General features: G+C 38.7%; 1 protein-coding gene across 10 annotated transcripts in view; it reads left to right on the top strand.

The window, feature by feature from the left end:
• Positions 1–827: 827 nt before the first annotated feature.
• Positions 828–19,762, top strand: part of cast (calpastatin) — a 52,308-nt gene continuing 33,373 nt past the window's right edge. For 7 of the 10 annotated variants that reach the window (XM_063011286.1, XM_063011284.1, XM_063011283.1 and 4 more), the window contains exons 1-2: positions 828–889; positions 8,662–8,724. In XM_063011286.1, coding sequence (XP_062867356.1) covers positions 845–889; positions 8,662–8,724 — 108 coding nt within the window. In that variant the 5' untranslated portion in view covers positions 828–844. Of the gene's footprint in view, positions 890–3,116; positions 3,200–8,661; positions 8,725–12,086; positions 12,259–19,762 lie in introns of those variants that run through there. The other 3 variants (XM_063011285.1, XM_063011278.1, XM_063011277.1) reach the window with 2 other exon arrangements.

Genomic DNA, 19,762 nt, shown 5'->3' with positions numbered 1-19,762 from the left:
TACAGATCTGCAAGCAAAATATATATGTAAAATAATTAATGTTTACACGTTAGCAGCAAGTGTAGCAAACATATTATTTGTGTGATTGTGAGGTGTACAGTGTTGAGTGTACCCAGATTGTATGCTGTAAATGTTTTGCTGTAAGTAACAAACCAGAGTTTGTCATCATTTATCATGCATGTGGTTATGCTGGGCTAGAGATTGAGTAATTCTTCATACACCCTTAATTTTCTTCATCTCTTGGTGGTATTGTAGTGAAAAGAATGAAGGCGAGTAAGTGCGACACACCTAGTGACTCATTTCCAGTTTTCCTTCACTGCTAAGTCTGGCCAAGGGTGGGCGTTTTGTGCATTAGATAAATGGACGTACTGTATGCTTTTACTGTTTAGAGTACACTTCACAAGACTTGTTACGACATCAAGAAAGGGTGGAGAGTTTCCACAAACCAAAACTATGCTATTGTTTCTCATGTGTTATACGGGCTTGCAACATGCCTGACTTAGCAAAAATACCACTATAACATGCATAACAAACTTTGTTTTTCTGTTGCTACACAACACCGTGCATATATATTTATTTTATTACACAGGATGTGCACTAATACGTGCTCATGCTATTAAAGAAATGTGAAACATAATCAGCAAAAAGTGTTTTGCAGCAAAAGCAGAATGTTGGAACGGTTCACCCACTCTTTCATTTTAATCAGGTTTGCTCATAGCCTTTGGCATTCATGCCTTTCCCTAACATGCATACTTTGAGCGGGAGGAGCAATCAAGTTTACTGCAAAGCCCCCTCCAGATAGTGCAGATTTGCTTAAGCAGTTCTCGAAGGCGAAAGCTCAGACATGCCGGGCAAAAAGAGAACCCACGGACGGAAAAAATCCAAACAGGTGAGCAATTTACTTATTCATGCATTCATTATCTGGGTAGGTCATTGAAATTCAGGTTTATCTGAAACTGCTTACAGCACAGCCTGACTAACTGCACTAACTACACAGCCTGTTAACTCGGTAGATTCTGCACTACACAGCCAGGTTTACATACACTTAGAAGGGACATGTTTGTCCTAAGAGTCCTGGGATTCTGTTGTCTGATTTTATGCACATTGGGACAATATCTGCCTGGTTAAAAGTATACACACAGTCTAAATGTGGTGGTGTAGAAAGCACTGTTATGTTATTTAACTTCATGGCCCGGCTTTTTAATCCCATGTTAGTGATTCTATGACTACAGATGAAAACATATCTGTGCCTATATAAATAAGCCTAGTTTGAATGCACCTATTATTAGTATATGGAAGAAAACCTTAAATTGTTACTTTATAACTAAAGGAAATTCCTTTAAATGGTCAGATGTAATATAAGAACCAATTAAATAGTCTGCAACAAGTTAGAAGCTGCTCTAGTGAGCATGTTTACAGTTAAGTAAGCGTTACATTGACATGGGCATAGAGGCTACCGTGCAAAAGGAAATCCAATTTGTTGGATCTGGACTGCACATACAGAATGAGGCCTGGCATCTCCTTGCTGAAACAATCATGAACTTCTGGGTAAATATGTCACTTTAATGGCAGCATATGCAGCTTTAAATACACATGCCTGTGGCGTGGTAATACACTAGCAGACCAGTGCTGACATTTCGAACTCGCTGGGCATCTATATGAACATGAACGATTGGCTGTTGTTTAAGAGCATGGTGCTGGAGGGGACCTCATAACTGATGCAATTACGACCTCTGCTGGCTGATTGATGGTGCTGCACAGAGACGAGGGATAGTGTGTGATCAGGGTGTGTCTCTGTACACAAAGCTGATCCACATATGAACTCACCTCGTGCAGGTGAAAATATGCGGTTGGCTTCTGCACACGTGTCGGAGGGGGCGTGTGTTAGTCACAGCTCACCTTAATCACGGTGGAGAGGAAGCATAATGTCATCGGGTAATTGGATACGACTAGATTGGGAGGAAAATTGGGGAAAATACACACGCCTCAACATCAGAGGTACCAGGAGAACTCAGATTTGCTTAAGCTGTTGTCTGATTCTCCTCTTCATGATACAACATACATTTTTCAATAGGAAACAGATCAAGTCCATTTTTAAAAAAGCACTTGTTCAGACCTGAAGAACTGTTACAGGAGAGTAAAAGTGTTGTTTCCAGTACGTTGAGAGATGGTGGTGTTATCTGTGATCAGGTAGAGATTCTCACTGTAGTGGGTTATTAGTGTGAATGATTTCCACGGTACAGCTTATTGTACTGGTATAAACATGGACAGGTTACAGAGTGAAAAAGTGACAGGACGAGGCCTGAGTTTCCTCAGAATATACTGTACGATTTGTTAGACAATAAGAGGAGCTAGGGCTGGGCGGTATGACGGTACATTTGGTATACCGTCTTTGATTCCTCGTATGGTATGGATTTTCATATACCGCCATAAGGTAACATAGTTCATTTTAACGGCAAAACATATTATATTTTTTGCCGCTGAAAGTGCTATGGAGCGCCGTGCAGATTAGATACAGCTAACGAGTTAGCCAGGTAGTGTTAGAATAACAGTGTTAACAGATGAGAGAGGTTTTCTCGATATGGTGGAAAAACATTAACAAAAACTGATGGAGGATGAAGAGAGGAAGACCAAATATGCACCGAAAGAACCTGCCAAAGAAATGAGGTGTGTCGGCAGTTTAGAACAGACTAAAACACTATATACTGTACGGTTTGTCAGTTTTATTCGTTAAAAAAGAGCTAAGGGTAATTGTACAATACTTAAATATTAAATAAGCAATAAAAATTTATTTTTTTCTGATTCCATCATATAGTGTCATTTTGTGGGGCCAAGCAAAGCTTATAGTGCTCAAAACCTTCATTATATACATCTACATGGTGAGATTAAAATGTTTTATATTCTATGTACAGTAGAATAAGCCACAGACAAATAAAAACGTGGAACCTCCAGAATGTTAAAAAAATACCGTGATACAAATCTTTGGTCATACCGCCCAGCCCTGAGAGGAGCTGAACAGCGGGTTTCACGGCTGGTTGGTCTCCACCAGACCTGCAGCTTTTAGGTTATCAGTGTACTGAGGGGTGTGGCACTAGGGAATGTGAGGGATGAGTGAAACTCCACTGCTGTGGAGCAGTTTGTGAGAACATCTACCTCCAGTCCTGACTTCATGGCGTACGCTGCATACTGGATCAGACTTGTGAGTACTTCTGTTGACTCTTGTTTATTTTAGCTGTGACAGAAGCGTCGGTGTGAAGGGGACTGAACTGTAGTTTAACCGGTCTCGTGTACAGGCTTGGTAGGTCATGTCGCACTGATAATAACAGACTGATTTATAGCTGCTAAACGATCTGATTGATTGAACAGTGACTTGGATCAGACTTCTGGAGACCTGTGCTACCACATTTCTGGTGGTTTTATCTTGGTGTAAATAGGTATTTAATCTAACACCTCGCGGTTCAAACCGGATGCCTTTGTATGGGAGATTGGCACAAACAAGAATTAAGATTGTCCTCAGGTAACAGAGTTACATGGTTTAATTATTTTTTAATATATTGGCCCTAAGTTTAAACACAGTAGAACGCTTTTTATTTATTATAAATATAATTTATACACTGTTCTATGTGTACTTACCATACTATCTACACTAAACGATATCATTCTATACTATTAATATATCCACAAAGTTGGGACACTTTGTGATAAAAATGCAATAAAAACAAGAATCTGATTGTTATTTAAGTGACACAAATGCAAAGAAAGTTTTCCAATGTTTTCACTGACTAATGGGTGGCACGATGGGTAGTACTGGGTTCGATCCCCACGTGGGGTGTTTCCATGTTCTCCCTGTGTCTGCGTGGGTTTCCTTCCGAAGCTCCGGTTTCCTCCCACAGTCCAAAAACGTGCAAGTGAGGTGAATTGGAGATACAAAAATTGCCCAAGACTGTTCAATATAACCTTGTGAACTGATGAATCTTGTGTAACCAGTTACTACCTGTCCCGTCATGAATGCAACCAAAGTGTAAAAACACACAAACTCTGTGTCTATTAGGACACACTCTTGTAGAACATGCAAAATGACCCTGTCCAGGAAAGTGATGTCTGGGTCAGGGCTACTTCATTACATATATAAGTCATCTAATGGATTGGTGCCTTGTTCAAGGTATTCCTGCCTTGTGCGAATTGTTTTACAGTGTATCCAGACCCACCTCAACCCTGACTAAAAAAATTTAAATAATAATTACACATTATTATTATTATCATTATTACTATGATGTCAAGAAAGGCTCTGTAATGCAAGAGCGTTAAAAAAGGGACAGTTTTTTCTTCAAACCCTTGAGAATAGAAAAAGACAAAAGAAATCTGGACCAATTATTCCATTGTGTCTGCATAAAGCAGGTAAATGATTCACCTATGACATCCATGTCTGCTATTTAAAAAAATTTAAGTGTAACATATTCTTTTAATAGAGAATTCAAATATTTGCTATCTTTCTTTTTGTCAAACCCGCCTAGAAGTTTTGCTGCCAGCAAGGTCTATTGTTTTGCTTTTATTTAACAATAGACAAGAGATTCCAAGTTAAAATAGTGTCTTCTCGAATTTGGGTGCTTCTGTTCAGGATTAAAAAGGGGTTTTGCTGGCACACCTCCCAAACACTGTTGACATGGAGGTGGCATTTAGTGATAATAGGTCGTGTGTCAAATGCTTTCAGTTTCAATCTCAAGCTGTGATCCTTGGACATTTTTTGTCTAACCGTACATTCCATCCTGGTTTACCTCAGTAAAATATTTTTAACAAAACCAGATCACAATCACACAGGCTACGATTAGTTTTGACTCTGTAAGTCTATTCACTAAACATTGCTATTTAAGCTTGCATACCATTTAAAACTTCAGTTCTTTCTGTGATAAGACGGCCCTACCGGACCTGTTTAACGAAACTCCTAAAGACCTAATGGTAGTTGTTAGGGCACTTATGCAAAACATGCATTTTTACAAAATTTCTGAATGTTTTTAGTCAGACGTGCCTCTCTAGTTTTTTATATTTATTCATTTTAGATGTAAAACTTTATTTAGCCACAGAATTCTAATGTACGTATGTGTAACATAAATTATGTTTTTTGTTTATAAATCTGCTTAACTGCATCTTTGTTAAGACATCATGTAAGTGTAATGTTAGTACTTTTGGATTTGCACTGGATTTGCAAATTAGAAATGCATTTAAAAGTTTATTAATAGTTATTGTTGCTCCGCAGGTTTTATGTAGTTATGTGTTTCTTTTTTAATTAAGGTGTTGAAATAAATGTCTGTAGTCTTCGCCCATTATGTAAACAGAGATTAGGGTAAAGAATGCTTACTGTACACAAGCTTATTGTACTGTAGTGTATAATGTTGATCAGGCATTTGTGGTCTTCAATCAAAAGTGCTTTACACTAACCGTTCCTCTGTGGTGAAACCCAATGAATCAAAGAAGCTGTAATTATTGTAGTGTTTTCCTCACCTTGGTTATACCTGGTTATACCTTATATATATCAATTAGGATATGTTTAAATTTAGCTTTAAAACAACACGTTTAATCAAATTTAGCAAAGTGTTTGTGTTTTTTCTAGTACAAACTAAGTTATTAATTGCAAATGTTTTAGGAATGTAATTCTTCTGTAACATCTTGCCAACAAACCCTGGTTGTTTGTACTGGCACTCTAACAGCATTTTAACAGTGTTTCATACTTTATGCTGCATTTTTACTTTATTTGTATAATATGATAGACTGTTGAAATGTCATACAGATAATGATACAGAGTAATGGTATCTGGACAATACTGTCCTCAAATGTATTATTGGGATTCAACATACTTACTAACTGACATTTTATCATATTAATCTGTGTAACATTTGCAGAAATGACATGTAAAAACCAAAGTCACTACTGAGAAGTGTTGATATCAGCTTTTGTGATTTACTATCATGCACTGCAGTAATTTACTATCATGCACTGCAGTAATTTACTATCATTTTGGCTTGTCCAGCCACTACTAGGAAGATTTACTACTGTTACAATGATGTTTTAAAGTTTTTTTTTTTCTTTTTTTCAAAAATGGCTAATGTCTAATGTATTTCAGTAACCTTCTTATTTATTTAGGAATTACTGAATTGTTATTTGAGGCCAGCAAAATGTGCTTCTGGTTGAGACCTTTTCAAATTGCTAAAAATATTCTAATATTGATGGGGTTTAACGGAGCTGCAGTATTTACACCTAGATGTGTCTACTTTAATTTAATCCATTTATAACCTTAATTCGATTAATCTGTTACTAAGGGGTTCAGTTGGTGTTGGATAACTGCTTTTCTTTTAATAAAAACAATCATTTAAAGTGTATTTTGTGGTAACTTATCTTGTGTGTTAACATAAATTTAGATAAAAGATCTGAAAACTGTAAATTGTGACATGCATAAATGACCCCTATGATGTTTTGCATAACTTGCTTAAAGTAAATCTGTTATATGTGGTGACCCCTAACTGGAGCAGCCGAAAGCGTTCATTTATTCATTCATTCATTTATTCATTCATTCATTTATTCATTCATTTATTCATTCATTTATTCATTCACTTAGCACTAAAAGCAGATTCAGATTAAAAATTCACAACAGTTTTAAGTAAATCACCTGGAAGTTCTATAAAATAAACTGGATCTAACTATTTACCAGGAGGAACTTGAGTACTCAGTGTCATCTAAAACAGTTTCTATATGTAGTAAAGTTCTGACAGATCAACTTCAGTAAGTGCAGTAGAATGTTGAGTAGATAATTGACCAGGGTTTATAATGGGGAAGCAAATAATAAATAAAATGATATAAATAAAACGTGTATCATATTTACGGAAGCTCACACTAAAGGGTTAAAGGTTACTGTAACTGGCTGTTGTGTGTGTGTGTGTGTGTGTGTATATATATATATATATATATATACAGTGTATCACAAAAGTGAGTACACCCCTCACATTTCTGCAGATATTTAAGTATATCTTTTCATGGGACAACACTGACAATATGACACTTTGACACAATGAAAAGTAGTCTGTGTGCAGCTTATATAACAGTGTACATTTATTCTTCCCTCAAAATAACTCAATATACAGCCATTAATGTCTAAACCACCGGCAACAAAAGTGAGTACACCCCTAAGAGACTACACCCCTATATGTCCAAATTAAGCACTGCTTGTCATTTTCCCTCCAAAATGTCATGTGATTTGTTAGTGTTACTAGGTCTCAGGTGTGCATAGGGAGCAGGTGTGTTCAATTTAGTAGTACAGCTCTCACACTCTCTCATACTGGCCACTGAAAGTTCCAACATGGCACCTCATGGCAAAGAACTCTCTGAGGATCTTAAAAGATGAATTGTTGCGCTACATGAAGATGGCCAAGGCTACAAGAAGATTGCCAACACCCTGAAACTGAGCTGCAGCACAGTGGCCAAGATCATCCAGCGTTTTAAAAGAGCAGGGTCCACTCAGAACAGACCTCGCTTTGGTCGTCCAAAGAAGCTGAGTGCACGTGCTCAGCGTCACATCCAACTGCTGTCTTTGAAAGATAGGCGCAGGAGTGCTGTCAGCATTGCTGCAGAGATTGAAAAGGTGTGAGGTCAGCCTGTCAGTGCTCAGACCATACGCCGCACACTACATCAAATTGGGCTGCATGGCTGTCACCCCAGAAGGAAGCCTCTTCTGAAGTCTCTACACAAGAAAGCCCGCAAACAGTTTGCTGAAGACATGTCAACAAAGGACATGGATTACTGGAACCATGTCCTATGGTCTGATGAGACCAAGATTAATTTGTTTGGTTCAGATGGTCTCAAGCATGTGTGGCGGCAATCAGGTGAGGAGTACAAAGATAAGTGTGTCATGCCTACAGTCAAGCATGGTGGTGGGAATGCCATGGTCTGGGGCTGCATGGGTGCAGCAGGTGTTGGGGAGTTACATTTCATTGAGGGACACATGAACTCCAATATGTACTGTGAAATACTGAAGCAGAGCATGATCCCCTCCCTCCGGAAACTGGGTCGCAGGGCAGTGTTCCAGCATGATAATGACCCCAAACACACCTCTAAGACGACCACTGCTTTATTGAAGAGGCTGATTGTAAAGGTGATGGACTGGCCAAGCATGTCTCCAGACCTAAACCCAATAGAACATCTTTGGGGCATCCTCAAGCGGAAGGTGGAGGAGCGCAAAGTCTCGAATATCCGCCAGCTCCGTGATGTCGTCATGGAGGAGTGGAAAAGCATTCCAGTGGCAACCTGTGAAGCTCTGGTAAACTCCATGCCCAGGAGAGTTAAGGCAGTTCTGGGAAATAATGGTGGCCACACAAAATATTGACACTTCAGGAACTTTCACTAAGGGGTGTACTCACTTTTGTTGCCGGTGGTTTAGACATTAATGGCTGTATATTGAGTTATTTTGAGGGAAGAATAAATTTACACTGTTATATAAGCTGCACACAGACTACTTTTCATTGTGTCAAAGTGTCATTTTGTCAGTGTTGTCCCATGAAAAGATATACTTAAATATCTGCAGAAATGTGAGTGGTGTACTCACTTTTGTGATACACTGTATATATATATATATATATATAAGTTTAAGAGTACTTTCTCTTTCTTTACCACCAGCAATCAGAAGCATCGACCCCAGGAGGAGGTCAGCCTGGCCATTTCAGCGATGCATCACAAAAGGTAGGTTCATGATAGACTGGTGTGGATAAGTATGAACAGACCACAGTCATCATTTTTCTCTCACTCTGCTTCGCAAGCGATTCTTTTTTTATTATGAAGAAAGAAAACCAAACTTGTAGACCTAAAGCTGTGCGTGATCATCCTAATTGCACTTCAGAGTGTAGATCAGAGTTAGTAAAAGGAATCTTGTCTCCATCTAGTGTACACTATCAAACCTGATTGAACTTGACTTACAAGTTGCCTGATATAATAAACTAGTTCACTGTAATCTAATCTTTAATTGTTAAAATAGACACTTACTGAAGATTTAAACTTATATATTTTGGGTAATGTTGTATTAAGGGTGTTTTTTTATTGTGTTACTGGTTTTGGGTCAGGTTAGTGGAGTTTGGGTGGTGTTAATTGGGTTTTGGGTTGTGTTCTCGATGTTTTGGGTCATGTTAGTGGTGCTTTGGAAGGTGTTACTGGAGTTTTGGGTCATGTTACTGATGTTTTGGGTTGTGGTCATAGTGTTGTATTAAAGGTGTTTTCTTTTGTGTTACTGATGTTTTGGGTTGTGGTCAGTGTTTTGTTGTATTAAAGGTGTTTTCTTTTGTGTTACTGATGTTTTTGGTCATGCTCTTGGTGTCTTGGGTGGTGTTAATGGTGTTTTGGAAGGTGTTAATGGTGATTTGAGTCATGTTACTAATGTTACTGGTGTTTTGGGTCATGTTAATGGTGATTTGGATCAGGTTAATGTTTTTTCTGGTCATGTTATTGGTGTTTTTGAAGGTGTTACGGGAGTTTTTTTGTCATCTTAATGGTGTTTTGAATCCTGTTACTGACGTTTTGGTTTGTGATATTAATAATGTATTAGTTAATTGTACATATTTCTTAATATGACTCAGTGCTGGATGTAATTCTGCATATGCAACCATGTGAATATCAGCATGTTAAATTACGTATGCTTGCCTATAATACCAAGCTGACAGTACTCGGGACCTGTGAACAGCTATAAATACTCTGAACATGTGCTGGCTCCTGTTTCAGTGACACACACTGGACTCTGGTCAGGTCAAGGTTTTGAAATGTGGTCTTAGTATGGTGTTTCATGGTATTTGCATTTGCGCCCCTAAACACATTTAAGCTAACTGCACTGAGACACTAGACACAGTGTGTAAAGTCTGGGTGTATGTGCACATTTACGGTCCATTTTTCTAGTTTGGACCTACAATTATGAAGAACTTGTGTCTTTCTTTAAGAGACAGTAGCAGGTTTAACAGGACTGTTGAGCTCCATTCAGGTTGGTTGAGCTCATCCCTCAGGTGTGCCCACATGCATTTAATCATCATCTGCTTGGTATCTGATTAAAGTAGGTATGTTACTGTGATTTCCTTCATGTTTTATCTACAGTGTTATCTATTTTTTACAAAAAGGTACAAACAGATCAATCAATAAAGGTTAAAACTGGGTGTGTGTTAGTGAGACATTTGTCTTAAGTTAATAAATATATTGAAATAAACCTTAGGTACATTGCTAAGCCATTTGTGAGGTGTGTGTGTGTGTGTGTGGTTTATAATGAGCAATGGAAGAATTTTGGAAAGTGTGTGGAACATGTTTACAGTGCTCTGAAAATAAGGAGAACATTTATTTAATGCCAGTATTGCTCCCTCTAGTGAGAAATAAAGACTGCTTACTGTTAGGGAGTGAAGTTGCAAGCCAAAAGAGGTGGAATAAAACAAATAACCAACTAAAACTTAGGTGACATTTAAAAACAGCACTAAAATAATAATTTGATGAGTTGGTCTTAGGTTTTATAATAATTAAACTAATACTATATTTAGATTACTCACTCCATAAGGCGTTCCACCCAAAAGATCTCTTATCTACAGGCTCGGGTCACAAAACTTCAGTCACTTTTACCCATAAAACCTGGACTTTGCTCTTTAGTCATTTTACAGTGTAGCCAGTTCACTTGTATATTCACTTGTGAGAGATAAATGAAGGAAGCCGCTTTCACCAGCGCTCACACTGGAATGTTTGTGCAGAACAGTCCTGCTTTGTTTCGTGTTTGACGCCTAATGCACTTAAAAGCTACTTTAGACAGGTCAGGACCTCACCGCTATGCTCTGATGAAGAAAACAAGCCGTGCAAGTCTTTTATCCAAACACCAAACCTCTCAAAAATCGTACCTGTCAAACGTAGTGTCAGCTGTACATTTGTATTAGGAGTTTCTTACATAATCCCTATTTAAAGAACATGGATCTCTAATTTCTGTTATTTTCTTTTATTTGTGTCTGCAAGAAATAATGTGTTTTAAATGTAATTATTTATTATTTTTGTGAATTATTTGATTGAACTCTAGCAGTTCTGTCAAGTATAGTGGCCTAAAATCCAACTACACTTCTAAGCTTGTAAATAGGTATTAAAAGTGTCTAATAGAGGTGTAAAGAGCTTGGTATTATACACTAGGGACGTTGTAGCCTAGCGGTTAAGGTACTGGACTAGTAATCAGGAGGTTGCTGGCTCAAGCCCCACCACTGCCAGGTTGCTGTTGTTGGGCCCTTAAGCAAGGCCCTTAACCCTGAATTGCTTCGACCATATACTGCCACTGTACTGTACAGCGCTTAGGATAAAAGCGTCTGCTAAATGCCGAAAATGTAAGTGTACATTATGATTAAAAGTATTTGGACATATGAACATAAGCTTTTCAACACAACAATGACCCGAGGAGAGTCGTTAAAATTCCTTAAGTGGCCCAAGCAGAGGCTCCAGTGAACATCTGTGAAGAAGATGCCAGTTTACAGATGTATGCCATTTTAGTTCGATGGGGTTTGTGAGGATCTGCCATGACAAATAGGCTAAACTGCCCAAATCCAGGTGTGCAAAGACAAGCAGCTGTAATTGCTGCCAAAGGGCTTCTGTATAAACGGCCTGAATACCTTTGCAATTTAGTAATTTCAGTTTTTGATTTTTATTTCTTTTTTAGAAGCTCTATTTAAAATCAAATAACACGTGTTATTGTGTAAAAGATTTTTACTATATATTGGCCCTATTGTTAGAAAAAAAGGAATAATATTCCAGAGAGGATATAGGCCAAGACAATGGCCATGCTGACCCCTACTGTGGATAGCGTTCATCACGCCTCCACAAATGTCTTATCCTACCCCCAATCTTTTTTTTCCTATTTCCTGATGACATCCTGTTTAAAACAGATAAGTGAGAGAACTTCCCAGTTTAGCCCTCATCCCCTCTTGCACATTCCCCCTCCGTGTAGCATTCCTGCTATTTCAGAGACCGGAGCCATGATCCGCCCCTGAGCCTGGTTTCAGCTCGTCCCCTTCCAGTTCCTCCTCCCTCTTTCTGGCCGTGCCTGGAACATGCTGTTGCTCTGAGAGGAGAAACACTGAGGGAAAGTTACCGGAACACACACTTACACACACACAGATTTAAACACAGAGCACACCTGCTGCGAACATGGGCCAGATCCTCAGCTGGTTCAGGGGTTCATCTGGACCTAACCCAGCTCTGCAGGACATCACCGTGGAGGAACAGGTCACTTACGGTTTATTGCTCTTACTGTATGTTTAAGTATGGAGTGAATGGTGGGCGTGTAACTCTGTCTCTATGTACAGATCAGGAGCATGCATGTGTCTTTATGTTATTATTAATATCAACACCTTATTTGGTTCAGAATTGATTTATGATAGTGTTAGATTCATGCATTATTACAGTTACAGAACAGGGCAGAGCCAAAGGCAGGGTGTGCTGGCTTAGACCCAGGACTCAAGGAGGAGAATTAGTAATGGAATGTGACATGGCTGCTGGGAAAATGATCCAAATCTGTACAGTGAAGTTGTTTGTAATGGCAGTGACTTCAGTGCAGTGATTTGTGTGGCTCGTTTACTGGCAGTGTCATTAAAAGTTGCTTAGTGTGCATATAATTTGTAAATAGGGGATTTGTGAGGCAAAAATTACATTTGATACCAACAAAGGTCACAAAGTTCTGTTTTAGGGCTTTTATTCATTTCACTTACATTAAACCCTATAATCTAAAATATAAATATAACATTGACTTGTGGTTATATAAGCACAAAGTTGATGTGCAAACCCAAACAACATCATGTGGGTTAATTTAAAGTTTATATATGTAGTTATGTCCTGGCTGTTGCAGTTTACTTTTACTCATATATTATGGTGCATTACTCCATTAAGTTTCATTTTTATGACATGTAGTTCCCTAAAATCATTTGAAGAGAGCTTGTGGGTTTGATGTTCTTGGGATATGCTTTCTTTAGAGAAAAGTGCTGTTTAGTGCTTATTGGTCATTGTGTAACTGTTGTTCCTGCTGTTTTAAGGTCAGTCTGCAACCGTTTTTGTGTGACCACTAGCTTTTCTCACACCTTTCTGTCTTGTGTGGTGCCCCTGTCTAGGAATGATTACTTTCTTCCATAAACTTTGGTTTTTACTGTTTTAATAATTGGATCGTTGTGGGAGTACACAGTGTGCTGTTATTGTGCGCTTAATAATACAGTATAAAGAGTAGACACGTACACCCGGAAGGCAGCAGCTTTATCTGTGTCGGGCGGTAACATACACAATGTGAGAGAGCCACTTTCCTGTGTTTATAGACAATTGCACTGGCCTTTATTTTACTGATAATAATAAATTAACATGCCACCCTACTAGAACTCAGCCCAACTTTTATTTTATGGTTATTATTTTACTATACTTGTATTACTATCAGGGCCCTCTGCACCCAAAAGAGGACCTAGCAAATACAAATCTGAACAATTTGTGTTGGATGCAAAGGGTTTTGGGGTTTCTGGTCTGTTGGTCCTTGATTCTGTAACGTTGCTTTGAGACAATGTCTATTGTAAAAAGCGCCATACAAATAAATTTTACTTGACTTGAAGGGTTAAATTAAAAATGCCCCCTTTGTCGCTGTTGCTGTAAGTCACTTTGCATAAAAGCATTTGCTAAATGCTGTTAATGTAAAATGTACATTTCAAATGACAGAAAATCGACCAATCACATATTCCCTGTAAATGGGTGGCTTTGTTATCGCTAACTTTATGACAGAAGGGCAGAGGTTTGAGTCACGGTTTGCTACTGCTGTGTTATCAGTGTAGGTGGGGAAGCATGAGTTTGTTCATATAGGGTTTTGGTTTAGTCCTTCGAAGCTTCCAGCAGCTGTATTATTAAGCATGTGAATCCTGAGAGATGTTGTGTTTGTATTTTTCAAACTTTAGCTTTTAGAGGTTAGCAATGTGCGTGGGCTGAGTTGAAGTCCCCGGGCTACATAGTATACATACCCACGGTGCACCCTGACGTCTCTGTAACACAACGTGCTGTCAACTGAATTAACACAGTCTTACTGGATCTGTGGGTTTAACCAAGCATGATGATGTAAAACTCAGTGCTCTGTGTTTTATTTTTCATCAAACTGTTCATCTCCAGAAAGCCAAAAAAATCACACAGGAAATTAACCAGACTGCATTTTTGTTGATAAATCAGGTACTTTCCTCTTCTCTCCCTCCATAATACAAACACTGTAATGTAATCTGTCCTTTTTTCTGACCTTTTTACTCAAATGATTTAAGAAAAAAAGAACAGAAGTCCTGGCAGCTGTTCTTGTTAAGAGCTAATGTGCTTTTTAAATTAAATTTAAGAGCACATGACAATTCAGAAGCATAATTACACCTCATGTTAGAGTTATCATGAAGTACTTTCAGTATTTATGATTCAGTCTAGTCTTTGTTTTTCTATTTATTTATGCATTTTCTCCCAGTTTAGCGTATTCAATCTGTCTGGCGCTGCTGGGGATCCCTGATTGCATTCAAATACTGGCTCACGTCTCCTATGACCCGTGCGCAGTCCTTAGCAGACCCATTCTTTTCATTCTCTATCTGCTAATCAGGGTCCTTGCACAGCAGCCACATAGTCCGGTCATCCCGCCCTAGCAGACACGGTAGCCAATTAGTGTCTGCTGCAAACACTGCCAGTTATGCCCACTAGATGGCGCCCAGCCGACTGGTGGCAATGGCGAGTTTTAAACAGAGGAGTTCAGAATCTCGGCGCTTGTGTGCTAGCGCAATATTCCGCTGCGCCAGATCCAGTCTAGTATTGTCCACATATTATAAATTTTAAATGATATTTATTTCTTTATCAAAGAAACCTGGAGCCTAAACCCTCTTATTTTAATTGTATTTGAACGTTAGAGTCAGTGATAAACTAAACAGCCTCTTCTCCTGGACCTGCCTATTGTTTTCTTAACTGAGGTGTCAGAAATCTACTTCAGCCTAAAGATTAAGGTTCCTTTTCAGTTGGTCTTGCACATCTCCAGTGCGCTGGGTTAAATTCAGATTTTTAGTGGGTTTCTTCCAGCAGATCCAGTTTCCCTCCAATTATACCAGTAGGTGAATTGGCTTCTCTAAATTACCACTAAGTAAATGTGTAATGCCCTTTGATAGACTTGGGCAGCACAGTGGCTTGGTGGGCAGCACTGTCGCCTCACAGCAAGAAGGTTCTGTGTTTGATTCCCAGGTGGAGCGGTCCGGGTCCTTTCTGTGTGGAGTTTGCATGTTCTCCCAGTGTCTGTGTGGGTTTCCTCAAGGAGCTCCGGTTTCCTCCCACAGTCCAAAGACGTACAAGTGAGGTGAATTGGAGATACAAAATTGTCCATGAGTTTGACATTAAACTTGAACTGATGAATCTTGTGCAACCAGTAACTGCCTGTCCTGTCATGAATATAACCAAACATGTTAAAACCCTAATAAATAAATTGATAGACTTGCATCCTCCCTGGGATGCATTCCACCCCTGCAACCAGTATTACTGGGATCGGCTTTTCCGACCTCAGACATCTCAACAAGCAGGCAGAGCCACAATAACCTGCTCCCGGCTGTTCGTGATTAGAATTAGCATAAGTGACGATGATTGACCGCGCCTCTACTTATCATTGCCTGAAAGAATCTAGATAATAAAGCCAACACCTGTGCACATGCCTCTGATATATCAGTTCAGACATAAGAGTAGGGAAAGGCTAATGTAATTAGACAGCAATAGTGAGATGATTAGCACATTAGGTCCTGTAACGTGAATAGAGATCAGATCAGGACCCATTAGTGCAGTCAGTCGGCGCTAAACGGCTTTAGAAAGTCAACGGACTGTTTAAAGATTCTCAGCACAGGTTGTCTGATTATATCACCTGCTTATCTGTTGTAAACGGGTACAGATATTGATTTAAGTCTTTAAAATAATCTGTTATATAGTTCATCGCTCATTATTATGATTATAATATTTCTATTTTATTCATTTTAGGTGTTTCACCCATATTGCTAACACGTTTATAAAATTGACAGTAGAAAACAAATTCTATGCTTCCAGCTTTGTACTGGTGCTTGGAGGAGGCTCATATCTGTTCCACCCTTTCTGGGCTCCTGTGAGTGGAATAAAGGTCCAGAAAGTTACATTCTGAAGAGTTTAATTTGAAGAAACTCCAGAGGTCCACACAGAGCCCTGACCTTAATCCCACTGAACCCTATATGTTCTTTTTTCTGGATTATTCTACCTTTATCTTCCAATTTAGTCATATCCAGTCCCCAATTGTAGATTTGCTGCAGTTGCATAACCCCAATATGATCAAAATGAGCCGGATCACCCTCCGTCATGTGTCCATTCTGCATGGTTTCCTTATGAAGCTGTATCGAGTATGGACAGCCACGCTAAGCTCCATGCTCCCCCCTACCCATGAACACTCTTGGGATGAAATGATTGGAATGCTGTTTGGTTTTGGTTTTCTAAAGCCAGGACTTATCACTTAGCATCAATGTCAAGCCTCACAAATTCTTGTTTGTCCAAACAAGCACAAATTCCCACAGACATACTGTCAAAATCTAATAATAAAAAAAGAAGCTTTTCAGAGTAGAGACAACCCTCGTATTAATGCCCACTGCTTTGGAATGGCACGTTTAACAAGCTCATGGTCAGATGTCCATATACTTTTGGTCATATTGAATATCTTTATAACATGTTATAAAACTGGGTGTGCCAGATGAACTTGAAGGACTTTGCACTGACCTGAAAAAGAGAATTCTTTTCTCTTCTTTTCTTTACTCCTACATGTTTAAGGAGTAAGTTAAGGTCTCTGACTTCAAAACCAACAACGTGTTCATTGTATGTTTCAAAATTAATCATTGTGGTCATCAGACACACAGATGTGAGCAATGCAGATTAAATGTAATTAGAGTATTCTATTAATATCATAACTGTGGTTATTAAATAAATGTAAAAATCTTATGGTTTACATTCTATGTTAGGTCACTACAGTGGTCAGCAGGCTGACATTCTTTCATGCCACTATTGATCGATACAGAAAAAGCTGCTGATAACGATTAATGGTATTTGCGACCGGAGGCTAAGTCTGGGTGCAGGGGTTTACCCAACATGTACCAAACTAACTGCATCACCACATTTCAACATGATTTATGTTGTTAATGTTTCCAAACAGCACTGAGAGATTTCAGCTCAGTGTTTTCAGTTGTAGATCACGTCTGAGATCCACCGAACACAAACACATTCTTTGGCTTCGAGCGCCGACTGCATTTGTTCCTGACTGCCAGGTCCTTAGAAACATCACAAACATCGTGTTGAACTTGTTGTACAGTGCCAGTCAAAAGCTTAAAAACATCTGATTAAAATGACATTTTTTCATCATCTTTGATCTATAAGCGCATGCTTAAATGCATGACATTAGTGTCTCTAAGTAAACACAAACAGTGAGGTTGCGTAAGATGATCCGGCCTGAGCAGTCGTTTGACCCAGAGCACACACAGATGGTTTAGGATGACTTGTAACAAATAGTAAAAAAAAAAAGAGTCTGGTTTAGAACGGGGTAAACAGATTTAAGCTTAGAAATAAATGTTTAATATTGTAAAGCAATACATTTACAGTTGTGCACGTATGATTGTTCTTAAAATAATAATAAATAAGGTCATCTATTTGTGCCCAGTCTATTATGGCCATATATTTACATCTAGATATTTTTTATACCTAGTAAACATTTATGCCCTGTTTGGACTGTGAATTTTAATTAAGCAAAAACATAATGTCAGGACTCTTTAACCCCTTTACAACCCCATCAGCTTCTTTTATTTTATATCTTTACAAATAGCAAAAAATCATTTAAAGATAATGTAAGTCATTATATATATAAATTCTAGCACAACACTGTCGCCTCACAGCGAGAAGGTCCTGGGTTCGGTTCCCAGGTGGGGGGATCCGGGTCCTTTCTGTGTGGAATTTGCATGTTCTCCCAGTGTCTGCTCCGGTTTCCTCCGGGAGCTACGGTTTCCTCCCACAGTACAAAGATGTGCAAGTGAGGTGAACTGGACCTACCAAATTAAAATGATGAATTTTGTGCAAGCAGTAACTACCTGTTCTGTCATGATTGTAACCAAAGTGTAAAACATGACATTAAAATCCTAATGAATAAATAAATTCAGACCAGATTTGGGTTTTCTTCCTTGACTTGGTAAAGAGATCACTGTTCCATGTATTTCCATGAGTGTAGTCAAACTACTGCTGTATATGTGACCATGTGAAATCTGAAGCTGTAGTTGATTCTATGTAAGTTCTGATGGAGTTAAGGTCTAATAGGTTAAGATTATGCTTTCTCCTCATGCTGCAAATCCAACCTCTGCTGTCTGGTCAACATGTGTGGTGGAGCTGCACACAAGGCATAGCATGGCTCTCGTATGCAATATGGCTCTTTGTGAGAACCTACTGCTGCTGTGTAGATAAGCGTAGAGTGGTTCAAACAGTAGAGTGGTGGAGAGTGCAGGTGATAGTCTGTTGCTCTACTTTGCCAGATTTCCTGAATGTCAGATTTGCTAGTCCCAGGTGTTCAGGCTGATCTGTCTACACTTGCTAGCCGTGCACTTTACCACACGCCGGTTTACTGCTAGCATTCACACCTTTGTTCAAAGGTAAGGTCTTAATGACAGCTTTTATGTATTTTTAAGGTGGTGTCTCCATTGCTGGCAGTAATTCTTGTTCCTTTGGTGACTTAAAATGAAATGTACCATGTATTTGGCTAGTATATATTTAAAGCAAGTGCAGGTAAAGTAATAGTTCAAATGATTTACATGCTTTTCTTTAATACCAAATGCAATTACATGCCAAGACTTTTAGCGTCCAGTGTTTGATTCCACAGTTTTGTTTAGTTCGCTTCTAAACAAACTTGAATGACTTACGTCCCAAGTCATTCCACACCTTCCTCAACCTGTTAGCAGCATAAATAGTTTCTGTGATGAATAAACAGTGTGATAAGATAGACGTTCTACAAATAAAATAGCTTGCATACTAGGTTGCAAACTTATAAATAGTAGCACTGATTATGAATCTATCAGCATTATTTTTCAGTATCAGCTTCCTCACTAAGGAGGTATGTAGCTCAGATTTTTAGTTAATGATATGGATCTAAAATATGTTGGAGGATAACAGTTCCAGATTGATTTGTGTGCATTGTGTACGTTGTGTACACATTAAACAGGCCAGCCTAAACGAGGCATTTTCCATACTGACTGATTAATTCCCATTTTATAAAACAACATATGCACAATTGACTTAAAGCTTTTGTCTACCAGATAGTGTTATACACCTCTAACATGAATCATCAATCAGCAATCACTTTATCAATCAACTTTAAGGGTATAACTGACTTCACACACTGGGTGGTAGGGCTGGCATTTATTTTTGCTGTATTGATTAGAGTGACACTGTAAGGGTATGTGGATAGAATCAGATGCCACTCATGTTCAAGTGTGTTGATCTTTCATGCATTGCATGAGCTCCAGTTAAGAATAGTCACTAAAATATTGTTTTACTGATGGATACTAATGATCAAATGCTAAATTGAAGTGCTATATCGTTTATGGTAAAATCAATATTTATTAGCAGGAAATATTGGAATGGCTAAACTTAAAAACTACCTGCCTGGCTGGCCTCTGTTCTGACCAAGGAGCCATACAGACCATCATGTGCTCAGTCAGTGTAT

The sequence above is a fragment of the Trichomycterus rosablanca genome, chromosome 16 (genome assembly GCF_030014385.1).
Source record: "Trichomycterus rosablanca isolate fTriRos1 chromosome 16, fTriRos1.hap1, whole genome shotgun sequence".
NCBI classification, from domain to species: Eukaryota; Metazoa; Chordata; class Actinopteri; order Siluriformes; family Trichomycteridae; genus Trichomycterus; species Trichomycterus rosablanca.
This window is presented reverse-complemented; position numbering and strand designations above follow the sequence as displayed.